The following is a 25,072-nucleotide window of genomic DNA, read 5'->3' as shown; positions in this document are numbered from 1 at the left end:
CTGAAGGCACCCGCCATCCAGCGGACAACGACAAGGAAGCGAGAAGGAGATGAGAATAGTCGCAAATCCACAAGGAGCGAGAGGCTGGGGAGACTCCAGATGGGATTGAACTCGCCGTTCTCACTCCGGCTTGAAGATACGAGAGAAGAGTCTCGGCTAGGACGAATGTAGGTGACTGTGGAAGTGATATCGGTGAGAAGAGAAGCGCTGAAGAGCCGAGTGGTTCAGGCCGAGGGCTCTGCGATGAAATATTGCTGGCTGTGAGAGCGAGATCACTCGGCAGGTTTGGACAGGGAAATCGGTGGTATGGTGAAAAGTCGAGAAGCCGGATCTATCCACGTCAACCAACGGCTGGGCAGCCTCTGAAATGGAGGGAGTGACGGCACAGATGCAGTCCAGGTTGAATTCGTGAAGCGCGACATCCACTCTACGCATCCTGCTGGCGTAATACTAAACACCTGTCTTCTGGTTGGCTGGGACATCGAACTTAATCACGTGGGGGCCAGTGTGCTCTTAGTGCTAGGCTGTTTTCAGCACCACACATAAAGCAGCGCGGCCACGTGGTGCGAAAGTGCTCTACTGGGTACTCGGGATACATTATGTCGCTTTGCATGGAGTAGAGTACATAGCGCTTATACCTCGTACACGGAACAGCAAGGACGGCCATGTCTCGATCCAAGACGTCTGCAATTGAATACCAGATTGCCGTCCCCGCCTCAATTCGATTTTCATATTAGATTGGCTCTGTTTATCCTCCCTCGCCTCCTGGCTGCTTGCCTCTAGTATGTCAGAGCTTCCAGAGCTTCCAATACCTCAAGATCCTGGACGGCAGATACACCGTTAAAAATACCTTGACGATTTATCCATTCCAGGTCAAGTTGGGCTCTCCCCTTTCCACTCTCCCAACACCCCCATTCTGACGATGATTTGGACGTTTGTCCCCATAGTCGTGACCTGCCAAATGTTTCTCACGTGGCTTTACTTCCCACTTGCTAGTCGACCAGACCAGACCTTGACCAAAATTAAAATACATCGACCGTGTCAATAGCCGTTCCTCCTTCAACCGAGGACTTGCAGGTAGACATTCTTAGACCTGTTCAGCGCCCCAGCCAGCATCGGCGTCCCGCATGTTGGATGGTGGCTCAATCGAGGGCGCAAACTCCAGCGCACAGTAACCGACGCCAATGACAGCAATAATGGTACCAGCAATGATTCGCAAAAGGTGCCCCTCAAGGATGATGCAGCCAACGAAGATGTAGACTGCTGAATGTTAGGATCTTTAATAAAATGGATCCTCCGGGGAAGGGGGACTGACAGATGCCGCGACCGAGGAAGGAAAACAGGAAGCTGGCATATTTGGGGAGGTATGGTGGGACTTGTGGCAGCATTTCGAGACCGGCGACAGCTGCAGGTGCAGTCAATACTTTGTGAGCAGGTCTTTGAAGCAGTCTGTTTCATACCCAGCCCGAAGATGATCACATAGATGCCCACGATGATACTTCGGCTGTCGAGATTTAGTATTCGCACAGAAGTTAACGGGAGGACAGAGCTGACAATCCAATGGGAAAGAACTGGCTGATTCCTGTCGCCTTTGTTAGTAAGTGTCCTCTTGATGGCTGCGCCGCTGGTGGAATTAGGCTCTTTTCATACCTCCGAGAACCATGATCGCTCCCACAACCAGGTTGACCAGCCGACTGCAGGTTTGTAGTTAGCACGAGTTCTCGAGAACCTGCCAGCAGCGTGCACCGCCCACATGCGCTCCGAACTCGAAACGTACAAGATGTTGGAGAAGTCCATGATGACCTTCAAAATGTAACTTGAACAACGCTCGCTCGTGGGAGATTTGCTCAGAGTTAGGAGCTGAGGGGACGCGCTCAAGGATACGGAGATAGAAAAGGGTGTCTCGTGGATTGTCAAAAGGATTCTTGCTTAGGGAGGATGTTCAAAGTGAATAGTCCGTGGAGTTAGCAGAATCAAACTGCGCTGCGCAGGCAGAACAACAAAGGGGAAACCGCCGAGCTGCGATTATGGAGTACTAGGTAACTCTTTAATTTGCGCAGAACAGACAAAGCTGGCAAGCTGGCAACTCACAACCCACACGTATGCCAAGCGACCAACTTTACCAAAATCCTTCGACTTGAGGTCCGCAATACCAACGAGATCCTACCCAGCTCCCCAGCTGGCCAGATGGCACCACAATGATCGGGCGAATATTCGAACTTAGATTCAGTTATTATTCAATTAGCTCATATTGTCCGCTTTGCGAGCAAAATTGTTAGCTAGACCGGTGGAAGACTGGTGGCAACATTCCAATGAGCTCTTCCCTTTACCTTATGACCTCAAGTGATGAGTTTTTCTAAGACCTTTTTATCATAAATCATCTGTGATATCAATCACGGTCTGGTCTCTAATGGTCCATTCCGGACCGAAATTCTTGTAATCTGCCATGTGCCGCCGACGCTATGCTATGCTGGGGTATCAAAAAGTGCAAACCCGTGCTATGAAGAACACCTCACCAATACTTGTTGGACAAGTAATCTCAACCTGTACTCCAGTAGAATTCCTATGCTCGCAATGTAGGTTTAGGCCTCTCGGCAACCGACATCAATCGTGAGCTGGACGCCTCTGAGACAGTAGCTGCCTTGTTGGTGACGAGATTAAGTGAGATGCGAGGCTGGCTTTTAGTCGGTGGCTTCGCAGGATCAGCAACAGTCTCAAGATCAGTGCTCTCCTCTTCCGGTGTAAGTTTGTTCTCTTGAGCCGGGCTATCTGATGATAGTTCCGTTTCTTGTGTGCTTGGAGGCGTATCTGCACTAGGCGAGTCATTTGCCATCGGCGGAGAGAGTTCATTGTCCGGTTCGGAGATTGCAAGAGTCATGTCTGCACGTCGTCTGGTGCTTTTCCGTCGATCTGCCCGTTTGCTTGCACGAACAGGCTCTCCATCCTCGTCCAACGATCTCTTTGAGCTCGAGCTGCGTTGAGAAGAGGTCACAGAAGGACTTCGCGCGCGATATTTGTCACTGAGCTGGTCCAGATTGTTCTCGACATCTCTCTTGCTCTTTTGGAGGAAGTCCTGGAAGAACTCGGACGAGAACTCCGACCTGCTGCCCCGGATCGCTCTGGTACTGAGGAGATGTGGCGAGGAAAGAGAACCGACCAGGGCGTTTCGAGTGGTGTCTTGAGGTTTGAGGAGAGGGCTGTTCTTGTGCCTTGGAGTGGAACCGTCTCTGCTTCGGGCTGAGTCGTAGTGTGCTCGCGTGACCTCATCTCCGCCGTAACAAATGTGAAGTGGTGGCACAGTGGCCGGGTCCCCTCGGTGCTCGTTTTTGTAGAGGATTGAGTCTCTGTCAAAGTTCTTGATGCGTGGTAGGTGCACTGTGACATCCTGGTCGAAGACCTGGCAAAATGCTACCAGTTCAGGCTCTCCGCCGTAGGTCCCACTGCGTGACATGAGAGACAAATATTCCTCGAACGCGTCCTCCGGCTCTTGACGGGAAGCGACTGTGGCTGAGCGGAGAGTGCGTCGTTGTTGCACGTCATCTTTGTGAACATACTGTTCGAACAGCGGTCGATAGGTCCGCATGTGGTCGATGATGCTTGCACGTATTTCGGGGTGTTTTGCCGGCGTGCCGTAGAGTTGGTCCGAAAGAGATGCAAACAGACAATTGCCTGAAAACGAGTCAGGTTGAAACGAACGGTGAGAGACGAGGAGAGAAGAGCACATACCGTCGCCTGCTATCTGCTTCTGGTACATACCCATCTTGACCAGACCCGGCCATACAGCCTTGGGCTTTCGAACCATGCTGGGAAGCTGCGTTGATGCATGGTCAGCCATGGTCGAGCCAGATCCATTGACCCAAGCATTTGGAAGAAACAAAACAGAGGAGAAAGAGGTATTGGGTGATCACAACGACATGACAGGGCCTGCAAAAAGAGGCAGAGTTGAAATCGACAGAATGGTCGCCTGCTAGGGGCTTGCTTTCTCTGATGGATGATTTCAGGACACCACGTCAATCAGTAACTAGGGGGACGAAGACGGTCTTTCCCAATTGCACCTCAAGGACGCAACGGGGCTTGGAGAGGGCACCAAGGCACCAAAGGGGGCCACACTGCACGGAGGGTGACGCAAAACACCGCCTGCTGTTTGGCTGGTCGGCTGCGGCTTACCTTCTGCACTCAGCCACCGCCTAAGCTGCCCAGGCAGGTAACCAGGCTAGGGCTAGTAGGCCTGTCTTCGGGGTTCTGGGGGCAACGCTTGCCCTGCGATAGGCGGGATTGAAGGAGGGGCTAAGCAAGGAGGTCGACTGACACCAACTGATAAGCCCACTATCCGCGTTATCATCACTCAACAGGACCTGTACCTGAGAGAGTGGTGGGGTTCAAGTTGCAAAGAAAAGCTTGTGAAGCTGCGTTCTCCGTATGTTTGTCTCTCGCTTGATTGTCGGACGCCCTGTGAGTATACTAGAGATGATATTTGTTGGTGGGAGAAGGCACTTTATTAAAGAGCAGGCTTGGAGCCGCACTGCACGAAAAACTTCACTTGCGGTCCTCATCCATTATATTTTCTACCTTATTGCGAGGTTGCAATAGCTAGTGCGGCAGAATTGGCCTATTCATACATTCACCGTCCATCCTGTTGACAGGGCGCCCGAACAATACGATCCGAACCACCGGGCCCTTCTGCCTGCCCATTGACTCTGAGGTCCTCCCATTCACTTGCACTCGGGCCAGTCACAATGGGTGAAAAAAACATTGTCGTTGTAGGGTAGGCACAAGTGACTCAACCTTCTCAATGCGGACGCAGCCTAACACCGCTGCAGAGCCGGTGTTGCTGGTCTGACCACAGCCTTCCTGTTATCCAAGAATCCACGGTACAAGGTCACAATTGCTGCAAAGCACATGCCGGGAGACTATGACATCGAATATGCGTCGCCTTGGGCTGGCGCAAACTACATGCCGTGAGTCGAGATACCCTCTTTTTCGCAAAATTGTAACACCTCACTGACAGGCGAAACAAAAGGGTGTCGGTAAAGGGGACTCCGGCACAAGAGTGGGATAGGAATACCTGGCAACCCTTTTTTGACTTGGCAAAGAACCATCCCGAAGCTGGTGTTCACTTCCAAAGAACAGAAATTTACAATCGTAAAAAGGACGTCTCCTCAGCCACGGCTGCCTGGTTTGCTGACCTTGTCAGTCCCAATCCATGGTTCAGTACCCTCTTTGACGATGTGAGTGGCTGTACTGTTCCCCCCCGACATCAAGATATTCACACGGCCTTGATCAGTTCCGCGAGATCCCCAAGTCGGGACTCAAGCCCGGAATCGATAACGCCACGTGCTTCACCTCAGTCTGCATCAACACTGCAATATACCTGCCTTGGCTCGTATCCCAATGTCTAAAGAATGGTGCCGTTGTCAAACGAGCGGTGTTCAAGCATATCGCAGATGCTGCTGCCCCTGGCGTCCATCATTCAGGCCGCCCAGCCGACCTTGTGGTCAACTGTACCGGACTCTCGGCGTCGAAACTCGGCGGCGTTGAAGATAAGTCGGTTGTGCCTGCTCGAGGTCAGATTGTTGTTGTTAGGAACCCGGCGCCCGCGATGTATGCCACGTCCGGGACAGATGACGGTCCAGATGAAGCCTGCTATATTATGACTCGGGCTGCCGGTGGCGGGACAATTTTGGGCGGTTGTTATCAAAAAGGGAACTGGGAATCTCAGCCCGACCCGAATCTCGCCATCAGGATCATGAAACGATGTGTCGCCATCTGCCCCGAGTTGACGGGCGGCAAGGGCATTGAGCATCTCGACATTATTCGACACGGCGTTGGGCTAAGACCCGTGCGGGAAGGAGGAACTAGAATTGAAAAAGAGAAAATCGATGGCGTCTGGACGGTACACAACTATGGTGCAGGCGGTAAGTGATGGTCGTGGTCTTCCCCCGTCGTGGTGCCTACCTCGATTGAAGTCAATCTCTTCGACCTGATCGTTGCTTGTCCTTCTCCCACAAGATGCCTAATTTTGTTTTGTTCCGACTCGACTTTCCCAGGCAGATTTTGCTACCTTGGTTGCTAATGCTATCCAGGCGCCGGATATCAGTCGTCGTATGGTTGCTCTCAAGCAGCAGTGAAATTGGTGGACGAAGCTCTTGATGATAGGGCAAGGCTCTGAGGGTTCAGCGGGAATTAGCAGTAGAAGTAAGATTGGACCACGGGCATGCCCTCCTCTCGGTACCATTGCCGGAGTCTTGATCTATGGTCTTGAAGAGTCCCATTTCCATGTGCAGATTAACTGATCAACCTAAATGTGTGACAACCGACTTTGTACTCTAGGTACTTTATAGGAGAGATAATGCTACACAAGGTCAGAGGCCCGCTTTCTCCACGCAGCATGGTTGTAGGGTGACCTGCCATCCAGATGAGGGTGCACAAATGCCAAAGCTTTCGAGGCGGGTAACTTGACTCGCCGATCAAGAGATTGCCGACAGGGGACAAGGGCGGCGCCACAGCCGGCTGAAAATGCTCCGGCAGCGAGGCGCCACAGCCGTTAGCTAGCTGAAGGCGCTTAATCCAGATTTTGATTCCTGTCTTCTCAGTTGCTTCCTCGTTCCTGCTGTATTTCCGGTCTTATTTGAATTGATACATCAATATCGCTGGCTTCCAGGCATTTGGAGTGTGCAGGCAGGGACCGGTAAAAACGGCAAGGTGTAGCGATTACTGGTCAGAATATCCGAAATAGATCACCAGTGTCTCGAAGCAGGGTTGTCGAGTCTGAGACATGCGCTTGGAAAGGAATCGATCAGATGCAGGAACCCAGCCGTCTACGCCACATCCATGGACTCGCTACCAACTAGCTATAGTCCGCTGCGCAGGGATTGGAGGTCGATTTTGACCTGGCAAGGCGACTTGGCTCGGGTACCTGGACGGTCTTGTCGAGCTATCAAGGTCCGTGAGGTTGCCAGGAACAGAAAGCAAGGAAATACAGGAACGTTGCAGACACCAACCACACCTGGTGAACGTCACCAAGACTGAGAGCAGGAACCACTGTGCATTTCGGTGATGCAAGCTGGCACCACTAGTCGAGAGTCGTTCGTAGGGGTGGGAAGAACAGGAAGAACAACAGAACGGACTCATTCTTATCCATGCCTTGGAGAGTCACCACGGGCGCAGTGCGATTGAGGGCGTGTTGTGCTGAGAGGGTTCGTGATTTGTCCACTTGGCTTTCTCCAGCCCCGCGCTCTCACAACAGTCTCGGGGGCTTTCTGGCTGCACGGAGGACGCTGACAGGAATAAATGCTGTGACTCGTGGCATTGCTTCGTACACTGCTGGATGATGGTTGTACCTGTGCCTTAATGTCTGCTGTGTTCCTTGCATGTCAGTAAGACGTTCCCTGACCTCCTGTCATCTTCCCGTCGCGTGCACCCTTGCCCCGGGGAATCGAACCTCGTATTCTGACCGAAGGCGTAGATTCTCGCTGACAACACGCTGGATTCCATGGGCAGTTTGGCATCGAAACTCGGGTCGGTTTCGACGAGAGAGGTTTGAGCCCTGGTTTCTGACGGGAACTTAGCTTAAAGCAAAGCTGTGAGAGAATTGAGACTGTCTCTGTGAGAAATGCCGTTTGAGCCTTCGCACTGGTCGGCACAGACGGCCACGAATGATTGGAATAATATCCTCCGAATGATGGTGGTTGACCAATGCGAGCTGCCAGATCTGTTTGTGATGCCACTTCATGCAGATGAGGTTGATCTCTGATGGAATTGCTTGAAACAACAGGAGCTGTGATGCAAAAGGCATTTTCCCACGCTTGATCTGCATCGACGTTCAACTAATCACTCCAGAAAGAAAGATTAGTTGGAAACATTTAGGATCATCGGTAGCTCTGGTGCCGTTCCTTACCTAGCTGGTGATGGATGGGTCTCGAGGCGAGGAGGTGTACTGGGTAGGGCAGGCTGGTGGCTTGTTAAGGGCGGGTGGGTGCCTGTGAAAAAACTCAACACCCCTCCTGCCCTCCTTCCCTGAAACGGTGCAGCTGTGGTGGCTGTTGGTTAAGGGTGGATGAGCTCCCTAGGCTTATTGTGGGCTTCGGGTCTCCCACGACCCATGGGCATCATGGGGCTCCACTTCAGCCCGCATTGATCGCCTAACATTTCTCAGTAGCACACCAAGCAGATGTCCACCATGACTGCCCGCCTACAAGACTAAATAGTCCGTAGCTTAAGCTGCCAATTCTGACTTATTCTTCGCCTCCAGTTCATTGTCTTTTTAGCACCTGCAGGCCCCTAAGCAGGTCAGTCGCCTACTTTGTGCTGCTGCCGCGCCCGCCACTCGCTCATCATTCGACATCATCGTCACGGTTCGTCAGTGGCACTTGTGCGCTGCTCTGAAGCCACTCGCCATCTAGCAAAGCACCTGCGTCCAAGCCGCCTCGCTTCGTTCCTCTACCACGTTTTCCGCCCATCGTTCATTCACGCTCATTCAAAGCTGCTCTATACTGCGAGCCCTCTATTTCCATTCTACAGAATATCACTTACTCTATCTCAAACCATCGAGTCCATCCTCCCCATCTTCGCGTCTTGACAGCCCAACCGTCCTCCTGCCTGTCACGACTCGTTGAGAACCCGTCACTTTGCCCCCCTCTTCCAAAAAGGCAAGCATTGCGACCGCGACCGTGTGGCTTTGCCGCCCCTATGACAACCAAGTTGAAATAACAACATCACATTTCCGAAAACCGTCTGTGCCACGGTCGGTCGACTTTGCCTTGCTTCTTATACCGACATTGAAAATTGTCTTGTTCGCCCGTCGGGTCGTGGTTGATGTCTCTAATCAGGGTTTGCGAACCTCCACCTCGACTAAGCCCTATCCCTTGACTGAGCCGTCCGTTTCCACCGGCTATCTGATCAGCTACTGCTGGGCTCAGCATGGGCTTTTGGCCATTCGGTGGAGGCAAAAAGAGCCGGATAACTCAAGGCGAAGACCAAGGACGACACACTCTTCTGGAAAAGACACGGACAGATCTTCTCGCCAAAAGAAACACAAGCTCCTCTCAAGAATTCGTGACCATGGGCCACACAGCGACTCAACGCGGTCAAGACGAGAAGCCTCGAAGGCTTTCGAAACAGCGGCTCCCTTCTCATCCCGGAAACGTCCCTAGGGCCCAGACGTTACCCATCACTGGCCCTGGAGTCGAGTCGCTCGGCTACAAAAAAGGCCCCAACGGGGGAGGCGGTGGATTTCAAAGCACTGATATCTATTCGCACAATATATTGTCACAGACAAGTATCGGCCCTGAAGATTTCACGGCACTGCCACAGGCTCCCACGCTGCTAGCCAAGCGTCCGGGATACGACCCGACACTTCATCGCAGAAAGTCGAGTAAGAGAAAGGCTGAGGACTATGCTCGTGAGAGGGAGGTGCGTGCCATGAGCTCGCCGATCCAAGTCCTGAAGAGGCCGACCACGTACTCAGGATCTGGGCCACTACGACGAGACACTAAACAGATTCCTGGCGACCTTAACAGGAGACTGCAACGGCCGACATCGGAAGTGTCTTTACCGCTCCCTGAAACAATACAAGAGTCTGAAGATTTCGCCAATCAAGCTTCCTTTAAGATTGGAATCCTAGCGGCTTTGAGCCCCCGCCCCACGCTTACATACGTGGCAGGCCCTCGACCTTCAGCTGGAAAGAAACCCGCCAGAATAAAGCCATCCGTTCAGCAAGCTATAGAGGAGGAGGATCCTTCGTCGAAGAAAAGGATAAATGAGTTGGCGGACGAGCTCGACGCGGGAGGATTGAGGGAGTTGATGGACAGAGATCGAAGACGCAAAGAACGAAAGAAAGAGGCCGACCGTGCTCGATTAGAGCGAAAGCTTCAGCGTAAGGCTGATCGGCAGCGGGAGGAGGAATTGGGTGGTCGCCGGGTCAATGATGCCTCTGGTGATCTGACAGGCGTAGGTGAAGACGCTGAAGGAAGGGGTCGGGCGCCATTTGGCAATTATGGAGAAACCTCACAAGCAGCTGTGGCACGAAGGCCTCCAAGTCCTACACACAAACCGACTAATCCATTCGTTGATCCGGGAAGCTCACAGGCTCGCCCAGTCCAGTATATTCGAAATCCATTTGAAGATGAGAAAGATATTGATCTCACACAAGAATCGTTTCTCCACGAAGAAGAAGAACCACCGGTGCCCGTCAGATCACCGCTCCGAACGGTCCCCCCGGTGGAAGTCAGGACCGAGCAGAAAGCATCCCAGGCAACCACAATGTCCCCTCCCATTTCTCCCGTGCAACGACCCATTGACCGCCAAAGCCTGTCCCAAACCAGCGGGTTGGCTCGTGAACTCACACCTGACATTCCAGAACATGGATTGATCGATCGACGCGCTTCAGACCAGAGCAGTCAACAGCTCAGCTCTTGGACCAGCTTTTTCAGACGTGGAGGGAGACGGAAGACCAGTAACACTGAACGCGGTCGCAGCACGCCTTCGGAGTTCTCGAACACGTCACGCGAGTCATTTGCTGCTCGAAAGCAACAGCCGCCGCCTGTGGTGATTCCTCGAACATTTCGCAGGTCTGAATCCTCTTCAGTCCCTCAAAGAACTATGTCGAAATTTCGGGAGGATCTGCCCGAGCTTCCGATTTCGCCCCCAGACTCTCGTGTTCAGTCTCCTGAAGCGATGACTACTGGTAGTCCACAAGCTGGTCAGGCGTCTCGGCAACCGCGACACTCGCTGTCCGGGACACTGGACAATCGAAGTCTCGCCACCAGCTCGAGTAATGCAGCGTTGGATCGTGGGGCAGCTGAAGCTCGTCAGGCCCAAGGCATTGACATTGAGATGAGCGGGACAACCTCCGGGCTGGTGTTGTCCCAATCGCTCGCGTCAGTTGACTCCGAAGGATCTTGGCTGTCAGGCAAACCGCCCAAGAGGCATTCGGGGGGTATGAGCCACCCACTTCGACAAAGCCAATCTTCCATTCCGCCACAGTCCATGCCTGGCTCTTTCGGACCGGAGGATGATGACCTTGCAAACGATGAATACCTCAACAAGTTGTCTCCTGGCCCGAGTGGACGGCGAGATTCGGTTGCTTCTGCGGGTCGAAGAGCAAGCAGTAATGTGATCGACCTCGAGCGAGAACGCCAACAAAGCCCCGTTCCCAATATCCCTCCAATCTCAGCCGCCCAAGGTGGAGATGAGACATGGCACGCTGGCGTCGGCCGCCAAGCTACCGTGGTCCGGCAGCCTAATAGAGCAAGGTCGAAGGAAGGATTATTGAAGGAGCCAAGCAAGGACGACACAGGCACATCTCGAAGAGCTAGCTCTGATGTGGAGGACGAGGAGGAACTGGCAGAAGGCGAGGCGGCTGGAACGGAATTACAAGAACCAACGCTCATGCGAGCAAGAAGTGTGGATTACAAAGGCCATGCGAGGCATATGAGCGCTGGAAGTGCGCGGTTACTGGACATTCGACGATCGTCGACGCAATCCGAACGTGCACCACCGAATGCCAGCCTGCCCCAGATTGTACCACCAACCCAACGGGAACAGCCCACACTACCACCGAAAGAGTGACAAGGCTGTGCTAGCCACTGACGCCTATCCCTTTTCCTTTGTCCATTTTCTATGTTTTGCCCACGGCAGCAAAAGAACCGGCAGATGCGGGACACTGTCAGGACGGCTGGTCAGGACATTCCTACGACATTCACGATGCGCAAAATTGATACCCCAGATCGCTCTTTTAACATTGCCTTTTTTTTCACATTGGGGGACATAAGGCTTTTTTCTATGTCTGTGGCGGATTTTGAATTGGATCACATTAGCGGGGAGAGTCTGGTTAAAGGGGACGAGCGGGTATATAGTCCATGAAGCAGTTGATCTGCGAGCAAAGGAAGTGGTAGTTAGCGGTACCAATTTCCAGCCAGCCGAATCCTGGGTGATTTGGCATCTTTTGACTTGGACTAAAGGTATAGCTGTACACAGAATGAGGAGCAGGGTGGTAAATTGTGTACCCAGCTAGATACTTGTGTACTTGGTCTCTGGAAAGGAGATCAAATGTCGTGATGGTTGGAAGCAGCCCAGCAGCCACCAGGAAGTCACATGTTGGGAAGATGACGTCAACATGGAATTTTCAGCCGTGTCATGGCCGCGGCCTCGGGGACTACGAGAAGTGCCTAGTGCTGGGGTAATACTGGGTACAGTTGGTGCTTCACTAATTAGCAAGAATTCAAATATTTTTACGAGGCATCTGTTGAACTGGATTTCTAATCGCGTCATCTTTTCCCTCATCTTCGTCTTTCCACCACCATCACCCCTCCTTGCCCTCCTTATCTCATTCACCACTCACCATTCACCATTCGCCATTTTCCATCCATCCCGCTCCCCCCAATTCCAGATTCCCTCAGCCTCACGCCTGCGTTGCGCAGTTCTCTCTTTATATAACCTTCACCCTGGCCGCCTCAGTCCGTTCCTCCTCCATCAAACTTCAGCGCCTGTCGCTCACGCTCAAAACTCCACTTCGAACCAGAATAACCCCCTCGACCCGTTTCTTCTCAACCACACACTCGAATCCTTTATCGCACTCACCCTCCAAGATGGTCGTCCACAACCTTGCAGAGTACGTAGCCTATCATCAAGCAAAGCTGCGTGAGGAGCAATCTCGCAATGCTCCCAAGCCTGCAAAAAAGTACGGTGTTAACCCCATCCACAGCAAATCCTCCTACACCACCTCCATTATTCAAGCTCCCGCCGACAGACTTGTGGTCCTCGACTGCTTCGCCACCTGGTGTGGCCCTTGCAAAGTCATAGCCCCCGAAGTTGCAAAATTCTCCGAGTCCGATGACTTCAAGGACAAAGTGGATTTCTACAAAGTCGACGTCGACGAGGTCCCCGATGTCGCTCAAGAACTGGGCGTGCGCGCCATGCCTACTTTCATGATCTTCAAGAATGGCGAGAAGGTCGGTGAGGTCGTCGGTGCCAACAAACATGCTCTGGAGGCGGCGATTAGGAAGAACTTGTAAATCCTTTTTTACGGCCTCACTAGACTCTCACCTTACCTCATTCGAACGAGTATTGATCGCGGTTCGTTTGTCCGGTCATTTCTTTTGAAAGACGTGTCGACGGCACGCAGGTGAAAGTCACGAGGAGATGAAGAAAGACAAGCTGCACTGAGGGAAGACGAAAAGCCCACATGCTACAAACAGCGTGCTGGCTTGAGCGAAATGGTGCTATTTCGCGTTAATCAAACCCATAAAAGAATGGATATTTATCTCAGGATTTCTAACCGTTCCATTCCTTCATGTTGCCCTAGTCTCCGTGGCTCTGAATATCGGTGTATCTTCATTGACTCGGCTCATTTTTAAAACTGAATTCTCTGCCTGGAACCTGGGGGATGAACTAGGACTGAAGGCAAGGCAACAAGAAATCAAGGGCGATCACGCAGTCAGATTCAACCCCGCAACTGCGTCGAGTTATGTCACACCCCGAGAGCTGCACGAAGAATAACTACCCGTCAAACGGCCATCTCAACTCGCACCCTTCCCGTTCCCACGATTGAACTCCGCTGCGCAAGCAGGCAAATTTCGCCAAAGCGGGACGAACTTGTGTATCCGTGTATCCGTACCAAGTACCCAGTCCTGGGAGGAAGGAATGGGCACTTGTAGAAAACTTGTTTCTCGTAGCACACATATTGTTCCAGCTTTTGTCAGAAAGACTAATCCACCATGCTCCTGACCGAGATCCGCCTCCCGCGGCCAACGATTTCAAACGCTCTAGTTCTTTCGTTTTTCCGTGGTGTTTTCTTTCCTTTTCTTTCTTTTTGTGGTGGAGGAAACAGACCCTGATCTGATGCTGACGGGCAAGAGTCTGCTAACTTGGCCCTGCTTCGAGTAAAGGAAATTCTTCGCGCTTTCGACTCTTCGAAAGATAGAGACAGGAAAACAACCAGGGACTCCAGGGGAAAATTTGACACGAAGCCGATCAAAAGTACGTGGTTTCTGGCCAGGGATGTGTACAATTGTTCAGCCAGCCTAATGACCCTCTATGTTGGAAGTGGGACGTAGAACTGGAGCTGGTGGAAGGATTCCGAATTAGGAGTCCCTGTATTAAGCCGTCAATGCCCTTGAAGTGTACAGTAGAACTAAAGGGAAGAAGAAGAAGAAGAAGAAGAAGAAGAAGAAGAATGTATACCGTCTTGCTTTTTATTTTGCTTGGACCTGTACAATATTGACATTGTGTAAAGAGCGAGAGACCTCGAGTCTTCCCGAAAAGGAAGGGAGATCTGAATGATTCCAAGACGAATGCAGTAAGATCACAACTAAGAGCAGTCCAGTAACGGGAATTCTGGAGACGAGGCGAGGTGTTGTGCCCATGCAGGTGACAGCCTTGCGTACGAAAGTAGACCTCGATCTGAGGTGGAATAGACAACTTTGGGTCTTCAACCACCAGGGGCTTGCCATTGAATTGGGAGGCCGGGCGCTAGTAATTGTCATCGTGCCCAGAGTCTCCGATGCTCTCATGGCACAGTCCAGTTCGTCCGTATACGGCATATTCACTACTGTGTAGATGTCCCTCTGCACGGGATCATCACTCTGGAGCGGATACCTAGCTGTCCGAGGCTCGAGAAATGCGTAGGAGAGGTGTGCCCTAGTCGAGCTGCCCCTTTTCCTCGGGATGGTGTACGAAAACAAGTCGCAGTCATGGGCTACGGCAGCTTGTCGGTCTTCGGAAGTATCCAAGTCGTTAGGATTCGGGCATCTGGATATTACCTAGGCATGTACGCCGTACTAGGGACTGATCTCGGGCAGATACTGCAGCGAGGATGGAAGATTTAGGGATGGAGGTCGACGTTGGTTTAGCGCATTGCCCGATGTGGTTAGTAGTCCACTAGGGTGACTGCTCACCGTCATTTGGGATTTTGGAGATGACGCCGCCTCGCTGCGCCGCTTCCCCTTCTCCTTCCCCTTCTCCAAATTGAAGACGGAATCGGAATGCGGAAGCCCAGAAGCAGTCCATCCAGGCTACCTACATCAGCAAGCACTGTGCTGCCTTACCCTCACTCTCTTTTACACACTGTTCTCGAACGCAGTCGGCCTCAGCTATTCACAACATGCCTCGATGGCTGCGTCTAGCTCGTCTCGTTCCTGCCCTTCCCTCTTCGAACCCGGTTCTGCGCAGCCATTCAATATCCCGTCATCCGGTTCAATTTCCTGTAGCGCCTTGAACTTCATGTGACGACCAGCCACTACACATTTGAGACTCTAAACGTTGTATTGAGATGCTGGGGAGATTGATTCAAGGCTACGCCAGAGGTAGCCAGCTCGAGAGCACTACAGAAGAAATACACACCCGCAGTCTGCTCTGGCCAGAAGTGCACGCGGACGGACGTGCCAGTTCTTTATCACCGCCAACCACCCCATACGGCTCCCCTACGGCCCGGGTCTCGCCGTTCGATGATCGAGTTGGGCTTGAGCTGAACGAATCCAAAGACTTGAGGCTAATTGTCGCCCAAGATGCTTTCGGAACGAATGACCGTCCTTTGCTGCTCTTTGACACCCACTTCGTCGAATCTAAGGAGCCGAACTTGTGCCAACGCACAAATGCGTCCGTTGCTGCTGCCCCTGGAGCGCCTCATCGCGCCGGGCCTGGCATTCCCATTCTCGGACATATGAGGAATCGAAGTTCTACCATTTCAGGAGTGTCGGCGTCTTGGGCGCGCCCTCACAAGGAGACGGAGCCGACGGATCACCTCGGCAACGTTCTAGACTGCATGTTTGGCGTCAGCAGTGCCACAAAATCTGGTTCCAGCACAAAATTACACTTCCTTCCGGGAGACCGGGGTCCTGCAAGCGACCTAAGTTCACGTACACCGTCCTCAAATCTGCCCAGCACAACGCCTTCTCGTGCTCCCCTGTTGCGGGCGAGGACAGCTACGACTGCTGTCAACAACCAAGGCCAACCCAACCCTCCAAGAGAATCTGAACCAGAGCCGCGGGACGCTATTCTGGTCACTCGCATGTTTTCGGTCGCGCTTCCCGACGCTCAGGACGATTTAAGACAGCGCCGAAGGTCTTCTGCTGACCCGTCTAATTCAATCAGTCCGCTTTCGCATGGCCTTGAGCACCAATCGGGCTCCCCCGTGCAAAGCAAGAAACCGAAGCTCGTAGAGAAGAAGATTCCAGTCTTTGCGATTGGCCTACTTTTCTACTTGCCCCGCCCTGGCGACGTACGTCCGACCACTTCATCGGCTCGCCCACCATCAAGAGCCTCATTTACGCCGTCATCGACTCCAAATTCTCAAGGATCGGGTTCCTTTTCGTCCTGGACGGTCTTGAACGCCATCCCCGAGCACCTTTGGTCCAACGAGGCCGCTTCCAGCCAGTTGACCGACCGTGGCATCGACACCATTGTCAGGAATTGGGAGGTCGTTCTAAGGAGCCTCGCTGTCGTTGAGACCCTAGCCCGCGCCGAGATTGCCGAGCTTTTGCAGGAGGTCAACTTGGCGTTGATAACCTCCGCTGCCAAAGCACCAAAAGGTCCTTCGGAGCAACGTACAAATCAGCGTAACGTCTATCTTCGGTCTCCAAATAGACTGGCGCAAGTGTCTCAGCTACAACGCGCCGCCAGGCATACCTTATGGAGAGTTTCGTATGCGCTGCGTATACCCCGTGTTCTTACCGGCTTAGGTCTTGACAACGGTGGCCATTGGCTTGACGAGGCACGCTATCTTGTCCGAATCTGCGGGAATAAACAGCAAAACTTCTTTCTCTTCAATCTCTTGACTGCGTTTCTCGGAAATCATACCGAATGGCTCGAAAGGTTGGGGCCAGACTGGTATCGAAGACAATTCAGAGCGTTAAACAAAGGGAAAGCTCGACCCAGCAACCTTGCCTCTCGAACCGTCATAATCTGCGACAACCGATCAACGGCTCGCCGAATTATTTTTTTACTGGCATCTTTTTTACCACGGAACGCAATCACGAAGCTTCCAACCGAGGTCATGTCGCCCCTCCTTACACCTGATATCAGCTCCTCTTCGCCATTCAACAGAATCCTCAACGAAGGTTTGCTTCGTCGCCATGCTCATAATAAGTCTCGAGATGGGACTGCCACATCTTATCGTCGTGATGGTGCTGGGTTGTCCAGTAGCGTCTCGTCTTCTGAGAGCGTCAGTGGCATCGCCCAAGCCTTCCGTGGAAGCTCTCGGTCGAGGTTCTCAAACGCTGAACTTACCACTGGCCTCAGACACGCATCCGTGTTTTCCCCAGCGGATAACGGTGGCCATGTCCACAAAACAGATGCTACTAGTTCGACAGCCACGCCTGGTATTGGTACACCTGTGCCGCACTTTGCGACAAAGACTGATGACAGCTACTTTCCTGAAGGCGCAGTCATGGATAGTCAAGAGACTGGTGCCAGCGCTGATCTTGCGCGAATCTTGAGGCGAGACAGCGTGAGTCAGTCACAGTCCCACCAATCGAGTATGAACTGGGGCTCGTTAATCAGTAATGTCTCTGGACTGTGGAACAGAAGACAAGACTCGACCGCTTCGACAAATGAGATCGCAAGCACGTCTACTACTGGGAGCTTAAGCGATCGCCGCAAACTTGCTCCTAGATCAGTACCAATCCACGGCAGACGGCCAAGCCAATTGGAAGCCCTGGTTGATGAAGTCGGTCGCCTCGGAAAGAGTAAAATGCTCAGTCCAGAAGGCGACCCCGCAATGTTGTGCCGGCCGTCCACATTTCCAAGTGAAGTACATCCACCACGGCTCACCGTCGACGAGAAGGACGGAGTGGTTGATGTGGATATAAACATTCCTGGTTTCATAGGCTGGAATGAAGGCAAAGGCTCTTCTCCTCCATCATGGCTGCTTCATCGTTCCCCGTCATTTGCGAGTGCGGACGAAGCTGGTTCATCGTACAGCTCACATTCACATCGCGGCGACTTGACGGGGTCGAAAACTCCAAATGTCGCGGGCTATCTAAAACGATATCACGAAGACTTTATTCTACAAGGAGTCAAGTCTTACCCCGAGTTTCAAGAGGAAATCAAACAAAGCATGTCAAGAGAACCAACTCCTAGTGATGACATATCGGCTTCCCTCTCAGACACGCACAACGGAGGGGAAAGTTGGGTTAATGTTTGTACGACATTAATTGCTGACTTTCGGACTTTTAGCATTCAACGTCTGACCTTGAGGCGGTTGGCGCAACAAGGGCCTGGAGGCGGTGCTCCTGCCAGCACTCAGAGCCAGTCAAAATCGGAGAACGCCACGGGAATCTCAGTGGCATCATCTAGCGACCAGTCAGGGTCGACAATAACTCAGCCGGAGCAGTTCGATAGTGAAATAGTTATGGACTTCGACACCACTCTTACTGATGCAATCGAACGCGTTCTGAACGAGACAGAGCCGGGGAAACACAAGTCGGTTACGCAAAGCAGGACACACTCCCGGACTGTGTCTGCCGCCACGACTTCTTCTATCAAGTCATTGCCGTTAGAGATTTCGGGCTCCAGGAAAATGAGGGACTGGCCTCGCACATCTGTGCTGTCGCAGTCAGATTGCCGACAAGCAGTGGTGGGCGCTCTCGAGGAGGTCGTGAAGAGCGTCAACGATGACTTGGCCAAGCACAACAAAGGCCGAGACGCTGACGGACACGTCAAGATCAATGGTGATGCCTTGAATCAGGAAATGAAGCAAGATAATGTGCTACGCGAGGGAGTGAAGAAGTGGCTGCTCAACGTCGAAACGAGGAGCGTGTGGTAAGTATGCAGGAGGCAATGCTAGGGATGGACCTATGATGAGTAACGATTTTCTCCCACCCACAGCGACGATACCCTTTAGAGCGCATGTATTATTAGTGCCTTTAGAATCCTAGATGAACAAAAGGATCCGATGGGTTGGAGCTATCGGTAACCACTTGCTTGTTCGGCTAGCCGCCAACATCTTCAGGACACTCCATATGGCTTAGTGTCCCCGGTGTAACCTCTCATGCCGTTTGATTCTATATAGCGTGGGCATAAAGCGGCGTCATCTCCTCCCTAGACGGGGTGAGCAGGGCGCGTCAGTTTTTATGGCTGGTCTTGGCAGAGTTTCTCTTTCTCGGCGTGGAATCAAGTTCACACCTTTTCGTCGTCAGCCTCTAATATCATTTGACCAAGATATACGAAGGCGAGCAATTATCCTACACCCCCTCCCGTCTTGACAACCTTCCTCTTCGCCTAGGAGCTCCAATGTGTTTGCGTCCGCGCCTGTGGAGGATGAGTTGTCCATCTCACCGTAGCTGGCGACTGGATTTGGGAGATGTAGATCAGGGTTTGAGAGCCCAAAATACCTAAGGTGCAATACCTTCCTTTTCGCCGCAGCGTTCCAATATGGATCAAACCACAACGCATCGAAGGACCAGCAGCGGCTCCACGGTCCGAGCAACTGCGAGCTCCCAGACAGGGGTTCATTCTGGCTCCCAGTACACTCCAGTCACCCCGTCAGTCCGTGCGTCTCTTTGGGTACATGACGACGCATTCTCCTCTGAGGATGTTCTCATCAATGAAGCCATCTTGGCAGGCTCAAATATCCAGGAAGGCGGCTTGATCAAGATCTTTCCAGGTACCGAGACTTCGGAGGTCCGAGATTTTCAATCCCCCAACAGTGACCAGGCTGATTCCAGGCGCAACACTGGCTCTTTGGCCGAAGCTGGAGATTTCTCTCGCAGAGGTGACTACTACCTCTGCATCGCCAAGTTTGCATCTGCCGAGTTCAAGGCGAAGCAGGCCAACCTGCAAGTCTCGATCAAGAGTAATATCGCGACGGCTTTCGGATTTAGGCCGCGCTCCCACGTGCGCATCCTCCCTGCGTCTTTCGAGGAATCCACGGCATCTCATGTGGAATTCTGCTTCAGGGATACCTACCTCGCAAGATCGGACATGTGGCGTCTCGTCGGACAAGAATTGGCGGGCACGACAGTTTACGCTGGCCAAAGAATCACGTACTTGGGTAGCATCAAGCTCACCGTGAAATCTATTCATGTTCGAAACCACAAAGCGCCCACTGCATATTTTGCTGGAACCACGATCCCAGTCTTCCGCAGTGAAGCTGCTCGGTACGTGCTCTTCATACAAATGTCCAGCGAAATGTGGGATTTTGATTCCGAGGGTAATGGCGAGATCATGTTCAACCGCGTCATTAACGGTTTTCTTCCTGAGCTTTTTAAAAGATGGACCGATTTGGATGTTCGACACCTTGTCAGCATCGTCCTTTTTGGGCGGCTGGAATACGATCGCTTTGATCTAGCACGGAATAAGGATAGAAGGCTAGAAACGGCACCAATGTCAGGGTCTCCCAACATGACGGCTCGCCAATACCAGGACTTCTACAGGGTGGTCGTCACAGATATGGCCAGTGCACAATGGACAACAATTTTGGATGAACTTAAAAAGGACTTTCGTGTCTTCTTAAGGGACATTTCCCTACACACTTCCAACAAGAAGGAGATCACAGCAGAAGACGCCAAGGCGCTACCTACGCGCATTGCAGGCAGGCCAAGCGCCGCACTAAAGGGAAATATATTGGAAGCTATTAACATTGCCAGCACTCAGTTCGCCCACGACTTTGAGGACCGAGACCTGATTCGGACTGGTGTTTCAATCGTGGTTGTCACAGCAGGGACAGGGGTTTTCGAAGTCAACCGAGATTTGCTAAACCTAACGTCCCAAAATTTAACCAACAATGGCGTCGGCATTGACATCGTTTGTCTGTCGAGGATGCCTTTGCACTCTGTACCTCTGTTCAAATACCGGACTTCTGGAGTCGAGGAATCATCTCTGTCCGCGGTAGTTGAGGATTTTAGCGCAACCGAACACAAATACGGATCTGGGCCAAGCTTTTTCGATTCCAGCCAGCCTCGAAAACTCTCCCCAGCACTGTCATCTACGGCCACGAATAGCACACAGTACTTTGCGAGCTTTATTTCAGGGCGAAGTCATGAATATTCCCAGGGGTGGAGCTACGGCATTCCGCAGTGGGTTGACCTTTCATACTGGTCAGCCGAGGCCGAGCCCGCAGAGATGAGATTTCCGGAGGAGGTCCCCAAGGATGCAGACGGTATCTCAAAACGCAAAAAGGGCTCTTTCTTGCCTCGAGTGAGGATGTACGAGATCCAGATGATGGGGCTCATGGAACTAGGCATGGCAGACATGATCATCCCATTTATGACAGAAACTCAAGCACCGCCCACAGGTTCACACAAACCCACTCCCTCGAAACGCAGACGAGCAACCGGAAGCAGGAGTCTGTCGCATTCGCCCACTCTATCGCGCAAGAGCCGCCTTGGCCCAGAACCTCCGCGGGTGGCCCAGGGGTTACTGTCCATAAATGCCAAAGCATTGGGAGACATATTCGAGCGTATGGACGGGTATGACTCAGCATTGTTTGAAGTACAGTCAACCGCAGAGACCAAATCTAAAGCCAGGAAGGCAGCAAGCAACCGTCTGGTAGGGAGTGATACCGCCTCCTCGACCCAGCCAAACAAGCTTCAGCCTGGGAACGAAGCACCAAAATCGGGATCCGGATTGACGAAGGTGCTCACCAACAAGTCTTTGAATTCGCCTTTCCGTCCACAGCTCCCGTCCCTGATCTCGGCAGATGCTTCAAGTCCTCTACTAGCAACTACAAAAGCCCGGGAAGCAACAAAGGTTAACCGGACGCTGAACTATTCTTTGAGAGGGTTGGCTCCACCTGTTCGTGCTGTTGCTAGTACCGAAGTAAATGTCACTAACGTAGAGGCTCACTCGCCATTCGGTAACCTTGGCCACTCGCGACCGACAGCGTCGACCTCAGCTGCTAGCATACGCTCAGTCTCCACGAACAGTGTACTTGGAGACAAGCATAAGGAAAACTCTGCTTCTTTGGAAAGGTCAAACCCTCGGTTTTCCGGTCGGCCAGAAGACACGCCGTCGAAGCCAATTTCGATAAATGCGCCTTTGCGAAAGATTCAAGACGATATCCTCGCTGGATCTCAAAGATCAAGTTCCACAACCCGGAGAGTCCAGACCCATCTGTCCACTTCAAAGGATGATCTCAGATTGAACAAAGAAGCGGACAGCGAGTCATCACACTCTTCGGGAAGTGATGGAGTAAGCGACCCGGATAGCGTAGAGCCGACTGAAAGTCAATTCGGAGCATCGGTCGCCAGTTCTGTCCCAAGAAGTACTCTCCCGTTTGTACGCAATGTCAACGCATCAAATCCTCTGAAGCGACATCCCGAAAGAGAGTCGTTCTTCGGCAGGTGGCAGCATCTATACCCTCGAAAACCACGTGCTGCTACCGTTAAGTGGAAGTCTCTGTGCACTCCTGCGTCGGTCCCTCTGACAACAGAGGATTTTCCGACAAAGGATGAACTTGAGATGGATTATGATACTGAAAGCTACGACGTCATTTTGGCTAATCCCAACGACATGCTCGAGGAGCCCGAGTCACGCGACATACTCCTAGGCGAGATGTTGGCCCTGAGGTTCGCTCATGGCTATCAACTCGTAGTTGGACCGTGCTTACTCGAAGCCGTCGGGCCCGGTACGTGCGACACTTCTTCGTTCTTCACACCGAATCTTGTTCGCCCTGATGGGTCCTTTATTGTCATGTCAATGGGAAACACGATACAGAAGCTGTCCCTTGAAGCGAAAAATCGCATTCAGGTGACCAAGTATATTCGGAGACCACCAAATGTCCAGCCTCCTTTTCCCCAAGAGATCCACTACTATCCCAATATCAGAACCATTCTGTCAGAAGCATACAGGATACGAGATATGCAGTTCAACGGATTTTCCGAGCAGTACCCATGGGAAGCGGCCGACAGGTATTTGGCTGACTTTAGGAAGCAAAATGATGTAGACGTCAAAGCTCTCCGCTTCTGGCGAGCAAGATTCGTACTCATCCCAGTGGCGCCTCCAGCCAATTCCTGGAGGCCAACACTCTCCGAAGCTGAAGAAAGTGAAGAAGAGATCCATTTGCGCGGTATTCGAGCACTAACGCAGATGTGGCAAAAAGCACGATATGTGCCTCCGGACGAGAGAAGACCGGCCCACACTCGACCAGCGACCATGAAACGGAAGGACAGAAACCCGTTAAGGATCAATCTCGAAACTCTGAATCCATCTGAATTGGTGGCGACAGAGCTCGACAAGCTTATCGCGGCTGAAGAGGCTGGCGAAGTACAAACCACACAGCTTCTACCCGAAGCCGAACAGTTCGAAAGGGACTCCTTCAGTCTCCCCAAGCTAGCCCAAGCCCTGCAAGGTGAAAACGGGATTGAGATCAAGACACGACGCTGGCATTTGCGTCTGTACTACAGTTGCTTCATGGGCGAAGATCTGACAAATTGGCTAGTGCACAATTTCAGAGACGTTGATACGAGGGAGGATGCTGTAGAATTGGGCAATGATCTTATGAAAGAAAACCTTTTCGAACACGTCAATAGCAAGCACAATTTCAAGGACGGGAACTATTTCTATTCCATCAAGCCTGAGTTTCGCACCCAGCGAACGGAAGCTAGACAGTCATGGTTTCCCGCCAGCCGACGCTCAGACCGATCGATCCCCCCCACCCCGGCGACAGAACATCCAACCCGAGAGTTGCTCAGTGGCAGGTCACGCTCGGGTTCAAACCTCGCCAACCACGGACAGGTTGCCTCTGAACTTGCGAAGACGTTGGGCGACAAGAAAAGACGAACCGTGACCTTGAGCAAGATGATCCGAATCGACGTGGACACGAGAAAACGGTCCAACAGACCCGAGATCATCAACTTGCATTATGACAGACTTCACAATCCAGAGAACTGCTATCATCTCGAACTGTCTTGGTTCAACGTCACTTCGAAATTGGTCGATGACGCTGTTGTCAGCTGGACTACACAAGCCGAGAAGTACGGGTTGAAGCTCGTTGAAGTCCCCATCGCAGAAGCGTGTAAGGTACCTGAGCACGAACCATTTCGTGCCGCCTACCACATCAAGCTTGCTCTCGAGCCTCCGCAGCGCATCTCGGTCAGCACCATGTACTTTACAGCTGTCTCCTTCGGGCCGCAAGCGCCAGTCAATCCCGATATTCACTTCTACCAAAAGGCTCTACTTAAGCGGTTCAATTTTGTACTCGACCTCGAAGCGCCCTCGGAATTTCCAGAAAACGTTGAGATTAAGTACTCCTGGGGAGACTTGGACTACCGCTATACGCAATTCGTACACCGTTCAGGAGTCGTCCTCGCCCAAATCACCGATGAAGGCGACATCCTCCTGCTGGCAAATAGGCTTTACAACTCCCGTCAAGCATCTACAAAAGACTCATCTTCAAAATTCGACAGCAGCAAGAAAGACGTCACCCCCAATGCATCCAGCACCACGCTACTGCGTCCTCAAACGTTATCCTCGACTCATTCTGCCCCCAGCATGCAAGCCTCAGGAATTATCGGGTTGAACGTACAATCTCCCCACGCCGGACCCTTTGCATCACCACTTATTCGCCCCCTAAATTCGACGCCGATTCCCCCAGTGCAGGCGGGAACAGATACGACAACATCCACCACTATCACGTCCACTTCGAGCGTCTCGTTGCCCCCTCCGCCTACGACGCCAAAGGTCACGGCCGACGTGCTCGGCACGCGCCGAGCCCTCATTGCCTCTGGGTTCACGCACTATGTCACTCCCGAACAAATCAAAGATGATCTCGAAGCCTTCTGCGGTGACAAGGACCGGTTGGAACTCTTTTACCGAGAAGTCAGCGCGACACTGCCGGCTCAGCAAGCCGCGCTGAGAGAACGCGAGCGCGACCGAGAACATGGAGGGTACGTGGGAGGACCATCAATAGGAAGGGACAGAGGATACAGAACCGCCGGTACGGGTTCGAGCTTGCTCAGGCCGATCAGGGAGCCCGAGACGGAGAGGGCCATTCCGGAGTTTCGATTGCCAGACCCGTTAAACGTTGGCTTGAAGAGGAAGGACCGGACCGGGTCGGGGTCTGGTAGCGTTGGCTCGACGACCAATTCATGATTATTTTGTCTTTTTCCCTCTTTTGTCGTTTCAACACGCTGCTGAA

General features: G+C 52.4%; 7 protein-coding genes across 7 annotated transcripts; 5 read left to right on the top strand and 2 right to left on the bottom strand.

Annotated features, from left to right (window-relative positions):
- Window positions 1–1,087: 1,087 nt before the first annotated feature.
- Z519_11835 (uncharacterized protein) lies at window positions 1,088–1,797 on the bottom strand (the record flags this gene model as incomplete). The annotated part of the gene is made up of 6 exons (XM_016769545.1): window positions 1,088–1,260; window positions 1,316–1,405; window positions 1,461–1,504; window positions 1,555–1,582; window positions 1,651–1,694; window positions 1,778–1,797. 6 exons carry the CDS (start codon window positions 1,795–1,797, stop codon window positions 1,088–1,090), a joined length of 399 nt encoding a protein of 132 aa, XP_016614181.1.
- Window positions 1,798–2,563: 766 nt separating this feature from the next.
- Z519_11834 (uncharacterized protein) lies at window positions 2,564–3,835 on the bottom strand (the record flags this gene model as incomplete). Its single annotated transcript, XM_016769544.1, has 2 exons — window positions 2,564–3,669; window positions 3,727–3,835. The coding sequence occupies 2 exons, from the start codon at window positions 3,833–3,835 to the stop codon at window positions 2,564–2,566; spliced, it is 1,215 nt and encodes a 404-aa protein (XP_016614180.1).
- A 901-nt stretch (window positions 3,836–4,736) lies between these two features.
- Z519_11833 (uncharacterized protein) lies at window positions 4,737–5,923 on the top strand (the record flags this gene model as incomplete). Its single annotated transcript, XM_016769543.1, has 4 exons — window positions 4,737–4,765; window positions 4,821–4,958; window positions 5,021–5,228; window positions 5,285–5,923. The coding sequence occupies 4 exons, from the start codon at window positions 4,737–4,739 to the stop codon at window positions 5,921–5,923; spliced, it is 1,014 nt and encodes a 337-aa protein (XP_016614179.1).
- A 2,996-nt stretch (window positions 5,924–8,919) lies between these two features.
- Window positions 8,920–11,568, top strand: Z519_11832 (uncharacterized protein; the record flags this gene model as incomplete). Its single annotated transcript, XM_016769542.1, has 1 exon — window positions 8,920–11,568. One exon carries the CDS (start codon window positions 8,920–8,922, stop codon window positions 11,566–11,568), a length of 2,649 nt encoding a protein of 882 aa, XP_016614178.1.
- Window positions 11,569–12,587: 1,019 nt separating this feature from the next.
- Z519_11831 (thioredoxin) lies at window positions 12,588–13,013 on the top strand (the record flags this gene model as incomplete). Its single annotated transcript, XM_016769541.1, has 1 exon — window positions 12,588–13,013. One exon carries the CDS (start codon window positions 12,588–12,590, stop codon window positions 13,011–13,013), a length of 426 nt encoding a protein of 141 aa, XP_016614177.1.
- A 2,255-nt stretch (window positions 13,014–15,268) lies between these two features.
- Window positions 15,269–18,760, top strand: Z519_11830 (uncharacterized protein; the record flags this gene model as incomplete). Its single annotated transcript, XM_016769540.1, has 1 exon — window positions 15,269–18,760. The coding sequence occupies one exon, from the start codon at window positions 15,269–15,271 to the stop codon at window positions 18,758–18,760; it is 3,492 nt and encodes a 1,163-aa protein (XP_016614176.1).
- A 608-nt stretch (window positions 18,761–19,368) lies between these two features.
- Window positions 19,369–25,026, top strand: Z519_11829 (uncharacterized protein; the record flags this gene model as incomplete). Its single annotated transcript, XM_016769539.1, has 1 exon — window positions 19,369–25,026. One exon carries the CDS (start codon window positions 19,369–19,371, stop codon window positions 25,024–25,026), a length of 5,658 nt encoding a protein of 1,885 aa, XP_016614175.1.
- Between the last annotated feature and the right edge of the window lie 46 nt (window positions 25,027–25,072).

Source organism: Cladophialophora bantiana, assembly GCF_000835475.1.
Source record: "Cladophialophora bantiana CBS 173.52 unplaced genomic scaffold supercont1.24, whole genome shotgun sequence".
NCBI lineage: Eukaryota > Fungi > Ascomycota > Eurotiomycetes > Chaetothyriales > Herpotrichiellaceae > Cladophialophora > Cladophialophora bantiana.
Note: the sequence above shows the minus strand (reverse complement) of the source record. Positions and strands in the feature narration are given on the sequence as shown.